The sequence below is a fragment of the Narcine bancroftii genome, chromosome 11, assembly GCF_036971445.1.
Source record: "Narcine bancroftii isolate sNarBan1 chromosome 11, sNarBan1.hap1, whole genome shotgun sequence".
Lineage (NCBI taxonomy): Eukaryota > Metazoa > Chordata > Chondrichthyes > Torpediniformes > Narcinidae > Narcine > Narcine bancroftii.
This window is the reverse complement of record NC_091479.1, coordinates 70,174,481-70,195,569: the sequence shown is the minus strand read 5'-3', so window position 1 is coordinate 70,195,569 and position 21,089 is coordinate 70,174,481. Positions and strand designations below refer to the sequence as shown.

General features: G+C 35.8%; 1 protein-coding gene across 1 annotated transcript in view; it reads right to left on the bottom strand.

Annotated features, from left to right (window-relative positions):
* Positions 1-674: 674 nt before the first annotated feature.
* nampt1 (nicotinamide phosphoribosyltransferase 1) overlaps positions 675-21,089 on the bottom strand; it is a 54,136-nt gene continuing 33,721 nt past the window's right edge. Inside the window, exons 8-11 of the mRNA XM_069903325.1 lie at positions 16,693-16,812; positions 16,107-16,247; positions 12,651-12,785; positions 675-3,558 (exon numbers count right to left, since the gene is read on the bottom strand). Of these exons, the coding sequence (XP_069759426.1) occupies positions 3,448-3,558; positions 12,651-12,785; positions 16,107-16,247; positions 16,693-16,812 (507 nt within the window). The 3' untranslated portion in view covers positions 675-3,447. The remainder of the gene's footprint in view (positions 3,559-12,650; positions 12,786-16,106; positions 16,248-16,692; positions 16,813-21,089) is intronic.

Here is a 21,089-nt window from a genome sequence, read left to right as displayed (position 1 = left end):
GGCAGACATAGCACTCATTTATGCAAGGACATGAAATGCAATGACCAGAGATTGATAGGTTCTTCATCATCCAGGGTATCAAAAGATTATGGGGAGAAGGCTGGGCAGTGTAGCCAAGTGGAAAAATGGATCAGCTCACACCTAAATGGCAGGGCAGACTCAATGACCTATTTCTGCTCCTGTTTTATGGTCCAATACAGTTCAGTATTACTTACAAAGCAAACTAGAAAGGATCGTTAGTGCAATGCATTGTAAATAAGTTTAAATTATTAGTTATTATGACTGTCAAATAACTTTTACTGCTGAAAATGTATCACTGCAGGACCCCATTTCTGTGGAATTTAATTGGAGATTGAATTTTTTTCCTTTTGCTTGCTGTTCACCATCTTAATTTAGTTTTCTTTCTGTACTCAATTTGTTCGTGACCACAATCCAGGACATTCAACTCAGACAGTGGGATATACTTATTTTAGAAGCTATTGGATAAATTGCAATAGGAGACCAAATGAATTCTACTTCATCAAGACATGCTGGATGTTTCATCTTTCATAAATGATTTTGTTTAATTTATACCATTGCTGTTGGCACATGTGGCTGCAGCAAGAAAGAATTTTGGTGCATCTGTACATTGTGCGTGAATAAACTCAGCACATGACTGACAGCAACAAGAGGAATCAAAAGAAATCCTTTATTAATAATATTGTTCAGATAGTTTCAGGTTTATGGGAAAAATATAATTTATAGGAGAAATCAAGAAACAGCAAATGGCATCAGGTTCAGCAAAAATAAGCAATTATGGAAAATTTTTACTGCATCTATTATTTTCCAACCTATAACATATACATTGTAAAAACAAAGCCTCATTAAGTCCCTTGCTCAAACAATGCACAAGGAAACCAATTAATTTAAATAGATCAGCTAATCACATCAAATAGGAGATCATGTTGTCGATCAATTCATAACATTTATATATGGGTAAATGCTCAACAAATATCAATCTTCCAACAGAATTTCATGTTATTTTGAAAACAAGGCAATGATACACACAGCCGCAAAATTTCTGTATTTAGGAATGGTAACATTATTGTTTTAAAGATACTATATTGGATTAGCAGCTTTAACTCAGCTCCACTGAAAAGATGTTCCTCAATAAAGATAATGTCTTCTTGATCTGTTTGAAGTTAGGAGAGGTTATAAACTAACTCGATTCGAAGAGGTTTTTAATGAAAAGTGCTACACTCAGGCCAACTGGGCCCATTAAAGAGACAGTGGAAAACAATTCAATTTGCAACAATGATTCAGTTAGCGCTGTTGCTTCATCTCAGACTCTGGTTTGACCCTGACCTGACTGGAGTTTTCCCATTTTTCACTAGTGCACATTTCTGCCAGGTGCTCTTGTTCCCTCCCAATTCCCCAAAGATGGGTTAAATAATTCAATTCGCGACTTTAAGTTACATCTCAATGCATCAAGAAAAAGAATCAAAGGAAAATTGATGGACGTGCAAGAGAGCAAGTTGCAGGACCGTGGTGCAATGATTGCTCTGCCTGAGTTGGCAGACAGGTGAAACCTTTCTGCCTATAATAAGTAAGCAAACCAACTGTTGGTTTCCCCTCTAGATTTCTCTGGTTAGTAATTTCTTAAGATTTCTGGATTGAAAATTGGCACAACTTGTTCAACTTCATAATTTAACATTGCATTTCATTCATGATAATTTGGTACCATACTTTTGGAATATTAACACATTTGATTGTTTCGGCATCCAAATAAAATCTGCTATGCTAAGAACAGCAAGTTTAAAAGGATAATTCTCTGCAAAATTTCCTATTTAACATTTATACAAAAAGGAATTGTTTATATCTGGCAGGAAAGATTGGTTTCCTATTAAATACAAGCTGAACTATATTTTTTAGGACTAAAGTAGGTTGAAAATAGCAGAGTTATTAAAAACATTTTAGTGGCAAGTTTAATGTTAAATCATACAAATATATTTTACAAAATGTTCCAATGATCACCAGTAATTTTGCTGTCCCGACTCATTTTGAAGACCGAGTAGCATTCTTCCCATTTTTTCCTTTGGTCAGGTTATCAACATGACATCAATTGCAAGAAAAAGTCATAGATCGCAGAACAAATGATTGAAACTTGTTTGTATTCAAATCATTTACAGTTATACTACTTTAAAAAAAATACATCTAATAGCAATGCTCTTTCACTTCATGCTCAGGTGGGGGGGGGGGGAAGAGAGATAAAAGAACAAAAGTAGAATCCACTAAACCTAAAAGTCATTTATTTTCAGTTCATCAAAATTCACAGGTGAATGAAATCAGTATGTTTACTTGACAATTTTTAAAAAAATCCAATTGCATAGATTAATATTATTTTGACATTTTATTCACATTGATGTGGTAGAGAAGAGTGAAAAGTATCACCCAATACTGGAGACATCAAACAGTCCAGAAAATGATGCTCATAACATCTTAATGGTGTATGAAACTCTCCAGAACTAATAACCACAATGGGAATGAGATCAAACTTAAAGCTAATCCTAGAGAGTTGTAGTATTTTATTGCCATTTCTTATTCTGAAACAGATTGTGTTTACTTTAACATTCCACAGGTGCAGAAACAACTGGTAATTAGAGTCAATAAAGATTTCATTTTATCAAAGAAAAGCCAAAATAAGTGTTATTTCAAAGAATGTCACCTTCCTATCAATTTCATAAATGTTACAAACTCATCAAATGCATTGAAAATCTAATCCAAATTTGTCTACATGAGAAAAATTATACATAAATTCTAGTCGAGTCTGGACACCTTCTCTCCCTTGATGCTTGCTATTAAAAAACCTGCATTTTTCAGCACCCATATATTTATGAATAATTAGTGCACCATTGACTTTCCAAACTTTCAAAAAAGGTTTTGTTCATCACAATATCAAATGGCTGTATTTTGACATAACCTGATACTTCATTCTGCAAAGCTGCCCTTATTCCCAAACTGGAACAGTGCCTGGAATCCCACAAAAAGGAAAAAAAAGGAAGATCCAAAAGCTTGGTGTATATATACAAAAACTGCATTTCCCATATTAGCTAAATTTTTCACCAGTGAAGATGGTCACCTGGTTGAAACATGGGCTGACATTGTACACTTTCATAATTCCTAGTATCCACTATTATTACCTCACAATTTACATTTAAAAACACAAGTAGCAGCTGTTCAAAGCAACATTTTGTTCAAACCATGTGTACAGTAAGCATTAAAAATACAAACTGTACTGGATGATCACTGTACATTAGATCGCCATTTACTGTTTATATGGCACAGCATATCATTTTTTAGATTTAATAGGCAAATTAAAACTGCATTTATACACATGTGCACAGAATCTGCAATCGACAGGACATCATTCTTCATTTTTAAAATTCCTCATTTTTATTTGAAAGCAACTCAGATTTGAATGTCTCCCATGTTATTCTTCAGTTGAGCATTTTCCCTCACTTCATCAAAGGTATAGCTCTTTACAACTATGCCATTCTTGAAAACTGTATGCAGCAGATCCTGTAAATTCAAAACATTCAAGAGTAATGTTCAAACACAACAATCCAGAAAATAACAATGCAGTAAGTGTGGATCAATTCAAATTCAGGAACAGTGTCAGTTTGAGATGACTACATGCCTGAAATTCATGGCGGTCCATACAACTATGCAATTGATAATGAGAGCAGGAACATTTGATACTGCTGCCTGGCAACTAATTGTGAACAACTCAAAATGAACAAGAACAAACTTCAGATGTTATAAACCTGAAAGTAAAACAAAATGCTGGACAGACTCAACGGGTCAGGTAGTCATCCGACTGGAGAGGGGAGAACAAAGGTATGCTTCAAGTTATAAAGAGGGAAAGGGAGGGCAAGAGATGGACACATGCTTTCAGTTGTCAGGGTCAGAGGATATTGAAAAACAAAAAACAATGGATGTTCTTTGGGTTTTTGTTTTCTCTCATTGCCTTTGTTCATTTATTAACTCAACAGCTCCAAAAGCACATGTTACCTTGATTTCCATAGTCAACATTGAAGAGAAACCAAAACACAGATTGGGTAAAGGCACAAGAGACTGCAAATATTGGAATTAATGCTGTAAAGGTTGAATCTGCCACCATTGGTACAAACTCCTTACAGGCAGCGTGGGACATAAACCCCAGTCACTGGCACTGTAAAGGTTGAATCTGCCACCGTTAGTACAAACTCCTTACAGACAGCGTGGGACATAAACCCCAGTCACTGGCACTGTAAAGGATGAATCTGCCACCGTTAGTACAAACTCCTTACAGGCAGCGTGGGACATAAACCCCAGTCACTGGCACTGTAAAGGTTGAATCTCCCACGACTGGGACCAGGGTTCGTGTCCCACACTGTCTGTGAGGAGTTTGTACTAATGGTGGCAGATTCAAAACGTGCCAGACCATGGGAGTTGCTGGACCACAGAGCGTCAGATAATGGAGGTTCCACCTGCCCTCATTCTCTCACCTTCCTATTTTCCCACGGACGCTACCAGATCTGCTGAGTGTTCAGCTTTCTGTTTTGATTTTAAAATCAAACGAGTGGTCTTCACCCTCTCCCACCTCACCCAAATAAAAATTTACAATTTTAAGTACATCTTGATGGGTTTTTGCACAGAACTTGTAACGTTTATCATTTTAAATAAAAATGGCAATTAGATGCTTATCAGAATGAAGTGATGAGTTGTTTCAAATTATTGGCATCTTCCAGAAGTGGGTCTTGAAGCAAAAGATCGAGACCATTATGTTACGCAATGAAATAAAAGTTGACTTGTGACCCAATTTTCTCACCCTCACACTGCCTGAAATCAACTTGTTTAGTGGAGCATGCTCAGCCATCTCAGATGTGGAGGCTCACTTTGTTTGGCGTGTGTCCAGAAAAGACAAATGCAGACAGGCAGGATGCTTGTGCTATGCAATGAAAGGCAACATGCGACCCAATTTTCTCACACACATACATATTCCTTTTTCCAACTATTCCTACTTTTATTTTCCCAAATCGCAAACCTGTACATAATTTAAAAAAATCAAACATCAGATTTAAAAATTAACTGTCTGAGTAATGAATGCCTTTTGTATCTCGTTTCCATTTCAAGTCTTTTCATTGGCAAAAGGCCTAGTTGTGAATCCCAATCCATAAAAAATCTTTCTACCCCATGGCTGATCTAACTTTTATACATTTAAAATCACCTTGTAAATTCTGGAGATTGCAACTTACCTTGGCGAATTCTTTCCAATTCCTAAGATCGCCAAGTTTTCTGGTAACTCAAATAAATCCTTCATGTAGCATAACACAGGGAGCCTGTATCCTTTTTCCCAATTAATTCCCCTTTTTTGCCAAAATGAGACAAGTCGGGAACAGGCTTTGAACCTGCTTTGCCCATTTAAATAGATCTGGCCTGATTCTCTGCCTTGCCCATTTTCCGACATGATCACCTTCACTGCCTAGAAATATTTTTATTTCTACCTTGAATGTACTCAGGGTGAAAATCTTCAATTTTGAGGGTTTTTTTCCCCCCCTCTCGGGACCTCCAGCTCATTCAGCTGGAAATAGTTGCTCCAGACACAAAACGTCCACAATACAAAGCAAAACCTCAAATCTCTTCAGTCCCAGACTTTCCACATCAACAAAACTCTACCCCAGAGTTTCTAGATCTTGGTAGATGGCATTCTATTAGCCCTTTTCATCCCAAATAATATTTTTAGACTATACACAACAGTTGGCATCTTTTTTCTCCCTGGACCAGTCCATAACATTTTAATGATGTCTTTACAAAATGTTTCTGTAACAAGAAGTTAGGAAGGAATTTGTTTCTACCTTTTTACTTTCAAGGTGCATTAACAATAAACGAAAATGCTTGAGCTCAGCCAATAAGCAGCCTCTGCGTAAAGTTACTGTTTTAAGTCGGGGACACCTTCCTTAGTACTGAGAAGATTGGGTTTAGTTTTCAAAACAGAGCTGCGAGGGGAAGGAGTGCACAGCAAAAGATCACACTGGGATTGGGCAAGACAAATGAGCATGAATGCACAGGGAGCCATTTTGTAGGAACAAGATGAGAAAAGTACAATTTGTCAAATTAACGGTAGCAAGAAAATGTACTACAATTACTTGGAAATCATATATATCTGACTATGCCATGGTGGCATGCTGACTTTCAAAGTTGTATTCCTTTGTGAAAAAAGTACTTATAACTTCAGAAATAAATAATGTTTTTACAAATCTGGCACCCATACTCAAATAATGTGATTAAATTTGCAGTGATATCCTTTTTATCCCTCTAGCCCTGCAGAATTCTCCTCTTTATATTTATGTTAGAACTGATGAATTGTACTGCATGACACCTGTCTCTGCAATCCAAAGAATTTTTTTTACTTCCTCTTTTCTTATCTTTCAATACCTATAAAAATTTACTTTTTTCAATTTGTGTATTTTTTCTAGGGGGAGGTTGGGTTGGGGGGGAGAGAGAGGGGTTTTTGGGTGGGGTGAAAAAGCATGTATGTAATCAATTTGTTCTTTTTTGATATTTGTATTATAATAATTGTAGTTACTGCATGCATGGAATATTAATATATTTTAAAAGATCTAAGTACATAAGAATGATAATGGAAAATGATGGATAAACAGTTCATCAAAAGTTGGAAAACTCTTCATATGTTTCACATTTGTGGGGAGGAGTCACGTGATGGAGTAGTGGCTGGTAGGAGAATACCAGACCTCTCCAGAAAAGAAGGAAAAAAGTGAAGAAAAAGCAAAGCCCCAGATACACAAATCACAACAAATAAAGGTGAGGAGAAAGTGGCACCTAAGAAAGAAAACCCAAAAATGGGAAGAAAGAAAGATAGATGCTGGAAGAAAAAGGTGAAGGCCTTACCTGCACGAAAAAGGAGGGACCCGCCATGGAAAGAGGAGCCCACTCCCCGAGGTTAGTGTAGACCCTGCAGGGTCGCGACTGCAGATCTGCAAAAATGGCTCACGGAGCCAGAGGTGCGCAACTGCCCATAACAAGGAGAACACTGACAGGACGAACAGCTAAGAGAGGCCCAACAGCAGGGCTACCAGCTGGAAGATAAAGAGAGCAACTGGAACAGGAAGGGTGAGAAAGAAAAAAGGAAACTAGAGACAACAGATAACCAGCCCAGAAGAAGACCAACATCAAGACACCATGGAAAAAAAACCCCAACTGAGACAAGCAGCTCAACAAGTCAGAAGAGACACAGATACAAAGAGAAATAGAAGACACAAATCCAAGAGCAGACACAGAAGAAGAAGAACACCAAGCTCTGCACAGAGGAATAGGAGGTAAAATGAATGGGCATAGATTAAAAAAATTTCAAGAACAAATGAAAGCATTAAAAGAATGGCTGACACTAGAATTTAGTGAAATTAAGAAAAATGAAAAGTACAGAAGAAAAAGTGAGTAGAATAGAGCTAGTCATAACAGATGTAGAGAAAAGATTAGAAAATGTGTTAGAACGTGTAATGGCAGTAGCAATGGAAGTGAATCACTTCAAAAGAAAATAGGAAGAAAGTGGAAAAAAGTTAAAGAAACACAGGAGTTGTTAGCTCAGAAGATGGATATAATGGAAAACAATATAAAGATAGTGGGCCTTAAGGAAGATGAAGAAGGCAAAGATATGAAAGAGTTTATAAAAGAATGGATCCCAAAAGTCCTGGGAATGCCAGAAATGCAGAAAGGAATGGAAATAGAAAGGGCACACAGAAGACTAGCTCCGAAACCACAGACACAGCAAAAACCAAGATCCATTTTAGTAAAATTCCTGAGATACACGACAAGAGAAAATATATTGGAGAAGGCAATGAATAAAATGAGAGAAGACAAAAAAAACCACTGGAATACAAAGGTCAAATTTTTTTTTGTACCCAGACATAAGTTTTGAGCTCCTAAAGAAGAGGAAGGAGTTTAAAGCAGCAAAATCGATCCTATGGAAGAAAGGCTATAAATTTATGTTAAGATATCCAGTGGTGCTTAAAATAGTTATCCCGGGGCAAAAAAAGACTGTTCTCGGATCCAGAGAAAGCATGAGAATTTGCAGAACGCCTACAAGACAGAAAGAGAGATGAAGAGATGTAACAAGAACAAAGAATGACAACAAACTACAAATAAAGAAGTAAAAATAATGTATGAGTAAGAACAAAAGGGGGGAAGAAAAGGGGAGAAAAAAGAGGAGGGGTTAAATTTAAAAAAACCCCAATAAATAAATAGAAGAAAAGAGGGGGACCTTTGTTGTAATGAGAAGATAAGTCTTTTCTGGAGGGGGTTGGGTGGGAGAGAATAACAGTCACTGCGAAATCAGTTGACACTTACGAACAGGTTCGCAGTCTGAATGGAGAGGGGTGTTGTGGTTGCCCGGCAAGGGACAACTCGGGGGGGGGGGGGAACACTTGGGGTCAAGGGAATAGTTGAAATATTTCATATTTTGGAAGTGTTGTCATACAGTGCGTTCAAAAAAAGGAAAAGAGATGAACATGGGGAAAAGGGGAAAGATGGTGGTGAGGAAGCGGAACTGAGATGCAAAGAAAGTATGAGATGGCCATGTTGACCTTTGAACTATATGACTATAAATATTAACGGAATACATAACCAAATCAAAAGGAAGAGGCTATTAAATTTACTGAAAAAAGAAAAAATAGATCTAGCATTTGTGCAGGAAACGCATCTAACTGAAGTGGAACACAATAAATTAAGGAGAGACTGGGTGGGCATGTAACGGCAGCATCATATAACTCAAAAGCCAGAGGAGTAGCTATATTAATCAATAAAAATGTACCCCAATCAAAATAGAGGAGGAAATAATAGATCCAGCAGGGAGATACGTAATGTTAAAATGTCAGATATATTCAGAACTCTGGAATTTGGTCAATATATATGCACCTAATGAAGAGGATCAAAAGTTTATGCAAGATATTTTTTTGAAGATATTACACAGGGAAATATATTGATAGGAGGGGACTAAAACCTTAATTTGGATCCAAAGATGGATAAAACTGGACAAAAGACTAGCAGAAAGAACAAAGTAGCCAAATTTATGGTTAAATCAATGCAGGAAATGCAACTTTTGGATATATGGAGGAGACAACACCCAAAGGAGAAGGAATACTCATATTATTCGAGTAGACATAAAACACTCAAGGATTGATATGTTTTTGTTGTCAGCCCATATCCAAGGGAGAGTTAGGAAAACAGAATATAAAGCTAGATGGTTATCTGATCACTCACCCCTGTTATTAGCAATAGAACTGGAGGTCATCCCACCAAGAACATATAAATGGAGATTAAACTCCATGCTACTTAAAAGACAGGATTTTAGAGAATTTATTGAGCGCCAAATTAAAATGTACTTTGAAATAAATATGAAAGACAAATTTATATTATGGGATGCAATGAAAGCATTCATCGGAGGCCAGATAATAAGTTACGTAACTAAGATGAAGAAGGACTACAATCGGGAAATAGAACAGTTGGAAAGGGAAATAGTAAATACAGAAAAAGAACTAGCAACAAGGGAAGATGCAACAAAAAGAGAATTGGCAGACAAAAAAATAAAATACGAAGCACTACAAACGTACAAGGTGGAGAAGAATATAATGAAAATAAAGCAGAAGTATTATGAGCTAGGAGAAACAAAACGCACAAAATACTGGCTTGGCGGCTTAAAACAGCACAAGCTAAAGGAACGGTATTGGCATCAAGGAAAAAGGACAAACAAATTACATATAACTCAACAGAGATCAATGAAAACTAAAGAATTCTATGAGTAATTATACCGAACTGAGAACCAAGGGAAAGAAGACAAAATAGATTAGTTTCTAGCTAAAATTGAACTACCAAAATTGCAAGAAGAGGAACAAAACAAATTGATAAAACCATTTGAAATAGAGGAAATACAAGATGTATTAAAAAAAAGCTACCGAACAATAAAACGCCTGGGAAGGACGGACTCCCAATAGAATTCTATAAAACATTTAAAGAGTTACTAATTCCTCCTTTCCTGGAAGTAATGAACCAGATTGAAGAAACACAAGACATGCCAGATTCATATAAAGCAGCAATAATTACAGTAATACCAAAGACGGGGAAAGATCCACTAACACCAGCATCGTATAGATCAATATCTCTACTTAACTCAGATTATAAGATAATAGCAAAACTATTAGCAAACAGATTGGCCGACTGGTGTACCTAAAATAAGAAAACTAGATCAAACTGGATTTCTTAAGAAAAGATGAACAACGGACAATATCTGTAAGTTCATTAATTTGATCCATGCACTACAAGGAAATAAGACGCCAACAGTGGCAGTTGCTTTAGATGCAGAGAAAGCCTTTGACAGGATAGAATGATATTAATTGGATAAGGGACCATTGGCAAAGGTGACAGTAAATGGATACATATCAAACCAATTTAAATTAAGCAGGTCAACTAGGCACGGATGTCCACCATCTCCCTCACTGAACATTGGAAAGATTTACCACTAACACTGATAGGAAGGGTAAATTGAATTAAAATGAATGTTTTCCCAAGGATACAATACCTATTTCAATTGTTACCAATACCCTTAACAGAGAAAATCTTCAATGAGCTAAAAAAAAAGGAAATTCTTACGGAAAGGGGGGAAACTGAGGATAGCGCTAGATAAATTAACAGAATGGTACAAACAAGGGGGCTTACAGTTATCAAACTAAGAATTATATAGAGCAGCACAATTAAGATATCTATCAGATTTTTATCAAACAAAGGAAAAACCAGATTGGACCAGGATAGAGCTAGATAAAATAGGGGAGAAGGTACCAGAACATATACTTTATAAGTGGGACGAAAAACTGGTGCAGTATAGAAGTTCACCAATACTGCACCATCTGCTCAACATTTGGAAGATTCAGGTAAAAAGGAAAAAACAAATTACCAACTACCAAAATTATTATTGACGCAAAATCAACTAATCCCTTTCACAATAGATAACCTTTCCTTTAGAGAATGGGAGAGAAAAGGGATTAAAAGAATAAAAAATTGTTTTTTGGGAAATAATTTATTATCTTTTGAAAAAATGAAGTACAAATATGGAATAACTCACGGTACAATGTTTGCATATCACCAACTGAAAACTTACTTAAAGGACAAATTGGGAAGCAGGCTGAGGTTACCAGAAGGAAGCAGCTTTGAATATGTGATTACAGACACAATGATAATTAAAAGATTTATAACAAACATGTACATCAAGCTGCAAGAGAAAGAACGATGAAATAAGCTGTAAACCCAAACGAAAGTGGGAACAAGATCTAAACAAAGATAAAAAATGAAATATGGGAAAAGCTATGCTCCGGAACTATGAGAAATACAATAAACATGAGGTTACGCATGATACAATATAATTGGTTACACGGGCTATATATCACGCCCCAAATGTTAAATAAATTGGACCCAACAGTATCAGATAGATGTTTTTGCTGTAAGGAGGAAACGGGAACAAAAGTACTTGCAATTTGGGCTTGTGAGAAAGTGGAAAAGTTTTGGGAAGATCTAAATCAGGTATTAAATAAAATCACAAAAAGTAACATACCAAAAAATCCCGAGATTTTTCTTCAAAGTAATGTAAGTAAAGAATTACCTCAAACTGGATGAAGCACAAAAAAGATTTATTATGATAGCCTTAGCTGTAGCAAAAAAATGTATAATGTCAACCTGGAAATTAGAAGAGAGCCTGAGAGTACAGCAATGGTACATAGAAATGAATAAATGTATTCCATTGGAAAAAATAACATAATTTAAAAAATAAAGTTAAATTATTTGAACAAATTTGTGAATCGTACCCGGAACACAACAGAGAGGGCCTAACGCGGACTCTACCCCCTAAAATGACAGAATGAGAAGACGACAAAATGAACTGACCCAGTGTGTAAAAGTAGATGGATGACACAATTTTCTTGTTTATTTTCATTGTGTGATGATATTGTTTAATGGGTTTATTGTATTGTATATGTTGAACGTTTAGTGGGTATGGAGGGAGGTGGGAAGGAGGGAGAAAATGCCACTGTATATATTCAAGAGGGAAATGTTTGTGTGTATTTTGGTTAATATGGTTCATAGAGCGAGAAAAATAATTTTTTTTAAAAAAAATTTCACATTTGCTTAATTTGAGATCATTTCATCAGTGCATTAGCTTCAGAGGACCAATAGCCAACTATCTGCCAGTTTGTGTACCCATCTTTCTCACACCTGCTCTGCCAATTTTATATGGTTCAATGTTAAATAACCATCTCTTGGCATGATTTAAAAAAAAATCCAGATCAAGATCAACAACAGCTCTGCAACAGGTGATTTCAGCATGACCAAACATTAAAAAACACCCTTGGTCTCAGTCAATGAATGTAAATTCATGCTAAAAATTAGTGAGAACTCACAATTGATTGAAGCTATTAAGCCAATCTACAGTTTACTAATTTCTTACCCTTTCTGAAATAGCCTTGATGTGTAATTTTGCAATCTAAAGGAATGTTCCCTCATTACTATCAAGGTTAAGAAGTTTCCCTGTTTGTTTGGCAGTGTGGCCAAAATTCCCAAAAGTTACTTACAGGACCATTTTGCTCCATTTCACCTTTGCCCTCTTCCATCGTAACATAACGTCCTGGTGTAGTGCAGTGCAAAGAGAGTCGACCTTTTTTGGATCGCTTATTTGGATCCATAACTGGGTCTTTGAAAACATTTATCTAGAGAGAGAAAAAAAGATTTACTTACAGGCATGATAAATATTGCCTTCAATTCAATCAGAAGATAAGAAATGTTGCTGCAATATTGTGCAACTCATTATTTATTTGACGTCAAGGCACAAGGTCTGCAAACTTTAAGTTTATAATTGAAAATAACCCTAACATCACAAATCCCATTCACACACCAGAAAGGACAAAACAGGAAACTTCAACGGACATTTACTATTTAAAAAACACTAAGCCACAGAACATAACATAGATCTTAGAATACAAATATTACTACAAAGCAACTATTAAGGCTTACTGCAAACAGATATTAAAGCCTCCTTTGCATAATATAATATAATCTGACTACTAGCCCATTGACGACTTTCTTTCTGACCGGTAGTTAAATGCTGACTACAGTTCGGCATTTATCACCATCATCCCTTCAAGACCTGGGACTCAAAACTTCACTGTGATTGGATCATGGATTTCCTCACCTCCAGACCGCAATCAGTGAGGATTGGTAGCACATCTCCACAAATCTCCATCACTATTAGAGCACCACAGAGCTGCGTTCTTAGCCCCCTGCTCTACTCACTTTACATCTAAAAATGTGCCATTGATACCACGGTAATGGGCTGTATAAAGAAAGGCGATGAATTAGCATCCAGATGGGAGATTGAAAATTTGGCGGAATGGTGTGCCAACAACAACCTTACACTAAATGTCATCAAAAATAGGAAGCTGATTCTTGGCTTCAGGAAGGGAAAGCTAGATGGTCATTGGGGGGGAAATCAGAGGTGGAGAGGGTGAGCAAATTAAAGTTCTTGGGGAGTCACATCTCAGAGGATCTTTTCTGGACCCAACAAAATAATGGCATTGTAAGGAAAGCAAGTCAGCATCTCTACTTCCTCAGGAATTTGCAGAGGTTTGGTGGAAAGTGTGCTGACTGGCTGCATCATGGTCTGCTATGGGGACACCAACACCCCTGAGCGTAAAGCCCCCCCCAAAAGACGCAAACTAGGATAGGACATCACAGGCAAAATTGTCCCCGCTATTGAAAACATCTACAGGGAAAGCTGCCGTTGGAGAGCAGCAGCAATCAAGGATCCTCACAACCCCCAGCACACATTCAGTTTTCACTTGCCATCAGGAAAGAGGTGCAGGTGCCGCAAGGCTTGCAACTCCAGGTTCAGGAATAGTTGCTGCCCCTCCACCATCAGATTCAACAACAAACTCAAGCCTTTTTTATTCTCTGTATTCCATAGTTTGTTTACATTTGTTATTCATTTACAGTTTAAAAAAAATACGATGTACTTTTTTTGCACTTCCATTAAGTGGTGATTCTGCCTCGTCTGCAGAGTAAAGAATCTCAGATTGTACGTGTTATGCACATACTCTGACAAATAAGACTAAAGGTAATTTGCTTAGCACAGACACCAAAATGTCAAATCTGACATTCTGAACAAAATGGAAACATTACCTAATTGCTACCATTAAAATAGTGATGAACATGATGTTGCTGGACCATTAAATTTCAGAATGCTGGAACAAAGACCCAAGGACATTTTCCAATTCCAACATGGCAGCTGTGGTATTTAAAATTTGACTCTGCAACAAACATGAATTAAAAGCTAGAATAACTAATAGTAATCTTTGGAAATATCACCTATCTTGTTCATTGCCATCCTTGCTTGGTTTGGACTATGTTCAACTCCAGAAACATGGGAAAATAGACCAATTAACGAAGGGCAATAGTGCTAGTCTTTCTGACACTGGCACCTCCGGTGAATGAATAATTAAATGAAAACTAATGAACAAATAAGAAACCACTTGCTGCTACATCAAATGTGCTATTTAAGGACAAGCTTGCCCGTATTTTTCCTAATTTTAATCCAATCTGTGACAGGTGTAATTCGCAAGTGGCTTCATTAAACCCATATGTTTTGGTCCTGTCCGGCTCTGGACAGTCTCTTTCAGCAATCCTTGCAATTGATTTACAACCAAATCCCTTAACTACTCTTTTTTGGAGTTTTAGGAGCAGATGTAGGTCGTTGTCCGGCTTCTGCTCATCGGATGATGGCTTTTACCATCCTGATGGCTCGGAGAGCAATTCTTCTTAAATGGAAGGACCCCACTCCATCTACCATAGTTCAATGGTTTTCTCAAACCATGGCCTGTTTGAACTTAGAGATAATTAGAAGTGCTACATTTGATCCCTCTGTTAAATTTGAAGAAACTTGATGCCCATTCATACAATATTTTTGTGTACTATAATTTCTAATGTTTTCTTTGATTTATTGTCCCTTCCTGATACCATTAAGTTTCTCTTTTGGATGAGGATTAGGCTTCTTATGTTTGACAAATGCTGATCCAAGGCTTTCTAGTTTTTTTTTTGTTTTCTCTTCTTTGGATTAGTACAAGGGGTTTTACTATAATGTGATTTTTTTTCTTTGCTTTTTCTGATTGGGTATGGGGAGATGAAGATATAATTGACAACAATCAGTTGATAATAATAGTAATTTTTAAATTATGTATCCTTATTCTCTCCATCCATTGTTTATTAAAATCAATAAAAAGGTTGAAAAAGAAAAAAACTACTTGGTGCTTATTAAATCTACACCCTATGGTACAGAAATTTTGTGCAACAATTACCAACTAATCATCAGGCAAGAACATGGGAATTTACACATCCATTTTGAACATTACTTTTCCTCCAGAAAAGGATGCACTAATTATCCTTTAATATCTTCTGGCTATCACTACAATTTTCTTGGTTGAAAAGTGATCAAATGATATTTAGTTATATAGCTGGCTATATATTTAATCACTACCAAATCAGAACTTCCCAAACCAATAAAAGTTCAGTCACTTCTGCATCATGGAAATTGACTGACATTTCTCCAAGACCAAGAGTTCACAAATTATGTTAAAAATTTAAATGTTTTATTTGAAGAATATTAAATGGCTTGAGAAAACTATTTGGTTGATTCATCAGATCAAATATCAAATTTGATCCTGTGATATTCTGATAGTTACACCATTTTAAGATGGTTCATCATAACTAAAATTAGTTCCAATATTTCACAATGCACTGATGAGAAGATTGAGATTAGTAATTATCAAATGTTACACATCATATGAATGGATATAATGAACATCAACCCTACAATTAAAAAGCTGTTTACCAGATTCCATTGGGTGGCAACATGTTTTTCCATTGTTCAATCAAGCTACACATGGATATGAAGTCCAATTTAATTTCTTTACTTATATTAACCTTTGAGACCTAGTGAACTGTTTAAAATATTATCCAACAGTTTTATTATAACATACCCCTAGGCCATTGGTCACCACATAACTGCATTTAAAGGAACAATTCAAAAGATCTCTTGTAATCTTCTGTAGCAAAGCTCCACCAGATCCAAAGGCAATGTTTTCAATGCTCCATTTGTGCTCTTTCATTCCTTGTACAATCTGAAAAGCAAAGTGTGCCACTGTTATCCGTTTATATATTATAGCGCAGTACATTACACCAGGTCGGCACGAATTTGGCAGTGCATCAGTGGTACCCACCAACACCAATGTTCTTTTTCTTTTGGTGCTGGTGGATGCCATTGATATAGAAGTTTGAGACCAACAAATGATTTAAATTTAAAACTGGAACTGGAGTTGCACATAAAAATTGCTAGATACCTGGAAAAGTGAAAAAATGTGGTTAAAGAAACCAATAAAATATCAAAAACCCTCTTATCCAATGATGTCTTCCTTAAAACTAATGCCAACCAGGTTTTGATACAAGTTTGAGCAGTTTACCTTTCAATTAAGCAAGTCATTTAAGAGACATGGCTGCAATGTCTCAAATAAAACAGGCAAGGAAAATGGGTACTGGTAATTACTTTTTTGGGATATCCATTATTACCTCTTGTAAAGTGTTGATATCCACACCATCTCCCTGAATGATCCTCAAGAAGGATGGAAGCACTTTATAACCTTTGGAGTTTTCAGTTGGTGGAAATTTCCTTCCAAGAATCTCAAGAACCTGTTGATCAACCAAACAAGAGCTCAATAATTCAACAGATGACAAAATCAATTATTTAGCTTCAATCACTTCAAGATGTGAATGCATATGTGTGAGAAAAACAGACACCAGTTTGAGTCACATCATCGCAAACTTTTGCAACAAATCCAGAAGATTCGAACATTTCAGTAAGTCCTTGTGGAGACACAACTCAAAACCAATCCTTCATTTTCTTTAATTTCAAGTAAGAATAGATTGATAGTTGCTTTGTAAAATGTTAATCATTGTTTGACATCTTCATATTTACTGATGCAACTGACAGAAAACTTCTCAGCAAAGATCCCCAAATATTCAGCTGATGCAACTGTCCAGCCCAACATTTCCTTGAGCTCGCTTAGCTTTTTAGCCAGTACTTATCACCAAGTTCTACTCAAGATGATCAATGTTTTAAATTTTATAGAAACTTTTTTTAAAAACAAAAATTAGGTCTTTATGCATAGAAAGCATAATAAAAAAAAATCATGATTAGCGAATCTACTCTTTCTAGCTTTCAAAAATAGTATCAACTTTAAAATTCTACTTTGTTCCAAATAAATAATTCCATTATTTTATCAATTATAAATAATTCTGAGGTTATCTGGTTTCCTTTAATTTTGTTCCTGAAAATTAAATTCATGTTTGTTTATTTCAAAATCATAAATCACAAACTTTTGAGTACTTTTCTTTTAAAGAAGTTTCATAGGCTTGTGGTGCAGAACTTGCCAATTGAGGAAACTACTTCTCCCACATCATTATCTAACTTCACTTTAAGTACTCCCACATTAATCTATAATACATTTGTTAACAAGCATTTTGTTACAAGTGAGGAAAATCCATATCTGGAATTCAAGCAACCAGCAGCCTCAAGCAACTGGCAAAAAAAAAAGGAAAATAATGGGAATAAATATTCAGCCAGAAGATTGCTTTAGTCATGCTTTGCTTGTTGCAGCTGTTTGAATAAAGTTGATGCCACTCACTGTTGGGGTGTCTTAAAGTCCTTATCCCTGCTTAGTAAGATTCGCTCCAGTCAGTGGTTTTATCTGAAAACTGGGTTGGGGGGGGTTGTTAATTATTTATAACGCTATTGATTGTCTTGGAGGGAGAGGAACTTGCAGATGCTGCAACGATTAAATGTTTTCAAATAATGTGACTGAAAATGAAGTTAAATGCTTTTAATGTTAACATATTCATGCAAGTGAAGTTTGTTCAGTGATTTAATTCTTAATGCAGGGGTATTAGTTAGGCATTGCAAGTCTCTCAAGCAAACAGAAAATACTTATCTAGCATCTACCAATCCCCACAGGTGTTGGGTAGTAGGGGTTTTTAACCGTGGTTTTGTTTGTGTGCAGTTGATTTACGTTTCCTTTCAATTTCAGAACTTGTATAGCAGCAGTCTGTTCCAATATTAATTTTTGAAAGTAACCAAACAGCACATGGAACCTTGTTAGCACAACTGACCAAGGACTTCTAATTCTTAAAGGCCAAGTATCTAATACATTTCTAAATCTATGGTAAAACTTCAATAATCCAGCATCCTATTTATTCAGAAATTTTGAATGACTGCTTTTGCCTTATTTATTTGTCCAGAATCCAAGCAAAACATGCACGCAGAATTGGAGGAAAGCATGCCAGGGGATAGACAAGGTGGTTGAGTCAGAGTTTGGACTATGGGTAGATATACAAGTGGAACAGGTTTCTCTGGCACATCAATGTTTCCCACACCTTTTAAATTAATTGGAGTCATTGGAAAATTTATTCATAAAACATACAAAAAGTAGTGAAATAAGTGTTCACATATCATGAGGTGCAATGTCCAATAATACAGAAAAGATGCCAGTCCAGTAATAAAAGTTCAAGTGTGCCAGGCTATCGGTTTTACATTCAAGTAATAGTTTACTTAATTTCAATTCTCTTGCAAATATGCAAAGTCCATTCTCAGAATTTATTATAATTCTTAAAAATGCTTTGTAATTTTAGCACATTTTTCCAGAAGATATATACCGTATATACGTGTGTAAAAGTCAATCTCATGTAAAGCTGACCCTCTTTTGGCCAAAATATCTGGAATTTTGCATACATCTCATGCAAAACTCTATCCTAGTGCTTCACCAATAACAGGTCAACAGTTGCAAATACATGTATGTAAATGTTATGAGGAAGTGACTTTTTTTTAAATATAATGTGTTTTGATGTTGGGTGACAGATTCCTTGAATTCATTATTGACCAAACACTATAATTACCAATAGTGTAATTTGGGGAATTATCACAAAGTACATCACACCACCATTTCTTCAATAAGAAGGACCACTTCAGTACAATTACTGAATCCATGAATGGGTACTTAATACCATAACTACTGAAAAATTGCACAAGACACACTTTGTCTGCTTGCCATTTACAGATGTAAGAGTCACAGGTAGAAACACAACTAGGCTGAACATTAACATTATATTACCCTATTAGAGTCAGCTCTGGGGATAATCACACTATCATTCCTTATATACACTAAGCCAGGGTTTCCCAAACTTTTTCTTTCCACTCACATATTACTAAGTAATTCCGATGCTATAGGTGCTCTGTGATTAGTATGAGATTACTTAAGGTGGTTTGTGAGTGGGGTAAAGGTTGAGAACTACTGCTCCAGACCCAATTGTTACTGAAATATTTTGCTTGAAAAAAATTGTCATTTCCCCATTTCGTTTGGAGTTATGAAACCGTGCATGTAACAAGTCAATTATGAAAAAACAGTGGTTTTCAAACCTTTTCTTTCCACTCACATACCACCTTAATTAATCCTTTACTAATCACAAAGCACTTATAGCATAGGGAATACTTTTTAAATTTTTTTTTATTTTTCACACTATAAACCATATTGACTAAGAAACATAGACATTTTTCTTCTTAAATATTATAGTTTCATTTTCTCCCCCTTTTCCTCCCTCCCTTCCTTCCCTCCCTCACCCCCTTTCCCATTTATTTGAAGTTCAATCTACAAGATACATTAAACCCGTTAAACAATGTTGTCACTTAATAAAAATAAACAAGAAATTTTACTGAGACAGTTCTTTTCGTTGTCTTCTTCTGTCATTTTAGGTGGTGGAAGTCCATGGTAGGATTTCTCTATTGTGTTTCATGTATGGCTCCCATATTTGTTCGAATATTGTAATGTTATTTTTAAATTATATGTTATTTTTTCTAATGGAATACATTTATTCATTTCTATATACCATTGTTGTATTCTCAAGTTGTCTTCTAATTTCCAGGTTGACATAATACATTTTTTTGCTACAGCTAGGGCTATCATAACAAATCTTTTTTGTGCTCCATCCAAATCAAGTCCAAATTCTTTGTTTCTTATATAACTTAGGAGGAAGATCTCTGGGATTTTTGGTATATTGCTTTTTGTGATTTTATTTAATATCTGGTTTAGATCTTCCCAAAATTTTTCCACTTTCTCACGTCCAAATTGCATGAATTGTTGTTATCGTTTCCTTTTTACAGCGAAAACATCTGTCTGATACTGTTGGGTCCCATTTATTTAACTTTTGAGGTGTGATGCATAGCCTGTGTATCCAGTTATATTGTATCATGCGTAACCTCGTGTTTATTGTATTTCTCATAGTTCCGGAGCATAGCTTCTCCCATGTTTCATTCTTTATCTTTATGTTTAGATCTTGTTCCCATTTTTGTTTAGGTTTACCATTTGTTTCCTCGTTCTCCTTTTCTTGCAGTTTGATGTACATGTTTGTTACGAATTTTTTGATTATCATTGTGTCTGTAATCACATATTCAAAATTGCTTCCTTCTGGTAACTTCTAACTGTTTCCCAATTTGTCCTTCAAGTAGGTTTTCAGTTGGTAGTATGCAAACATTGTATCGTGAGTTATATTATATTTATCCTTCATTTGTTCAAAGGATAATAATTTATTTCCCGAAAAACAATTTTTCCATTCTTTTGATCCCTTTTCTCTCGCATAGGGAATACTTAAAGTGTTAAGTGAGTGGGAAGAAAAAGTTTGGGAAACCTCAAGCTAGGCTGAGGTGCATTTACAGTACTTCACTACAACTGCATTACTGAATGGGTACTTCATTAACTTATTACAGTAATTAGAAATGAAAATGCAGCACAGATAAACTTGTGAAAGAGTGACTAACCACAAATACGAAATTGTGGTTGAAGGTTTTGTGATGCAAGCAGCTATATGGGAGGTACTAGTAATATAATGCAATTTCAAGCTTTAAGCAGGTAACTCACTAA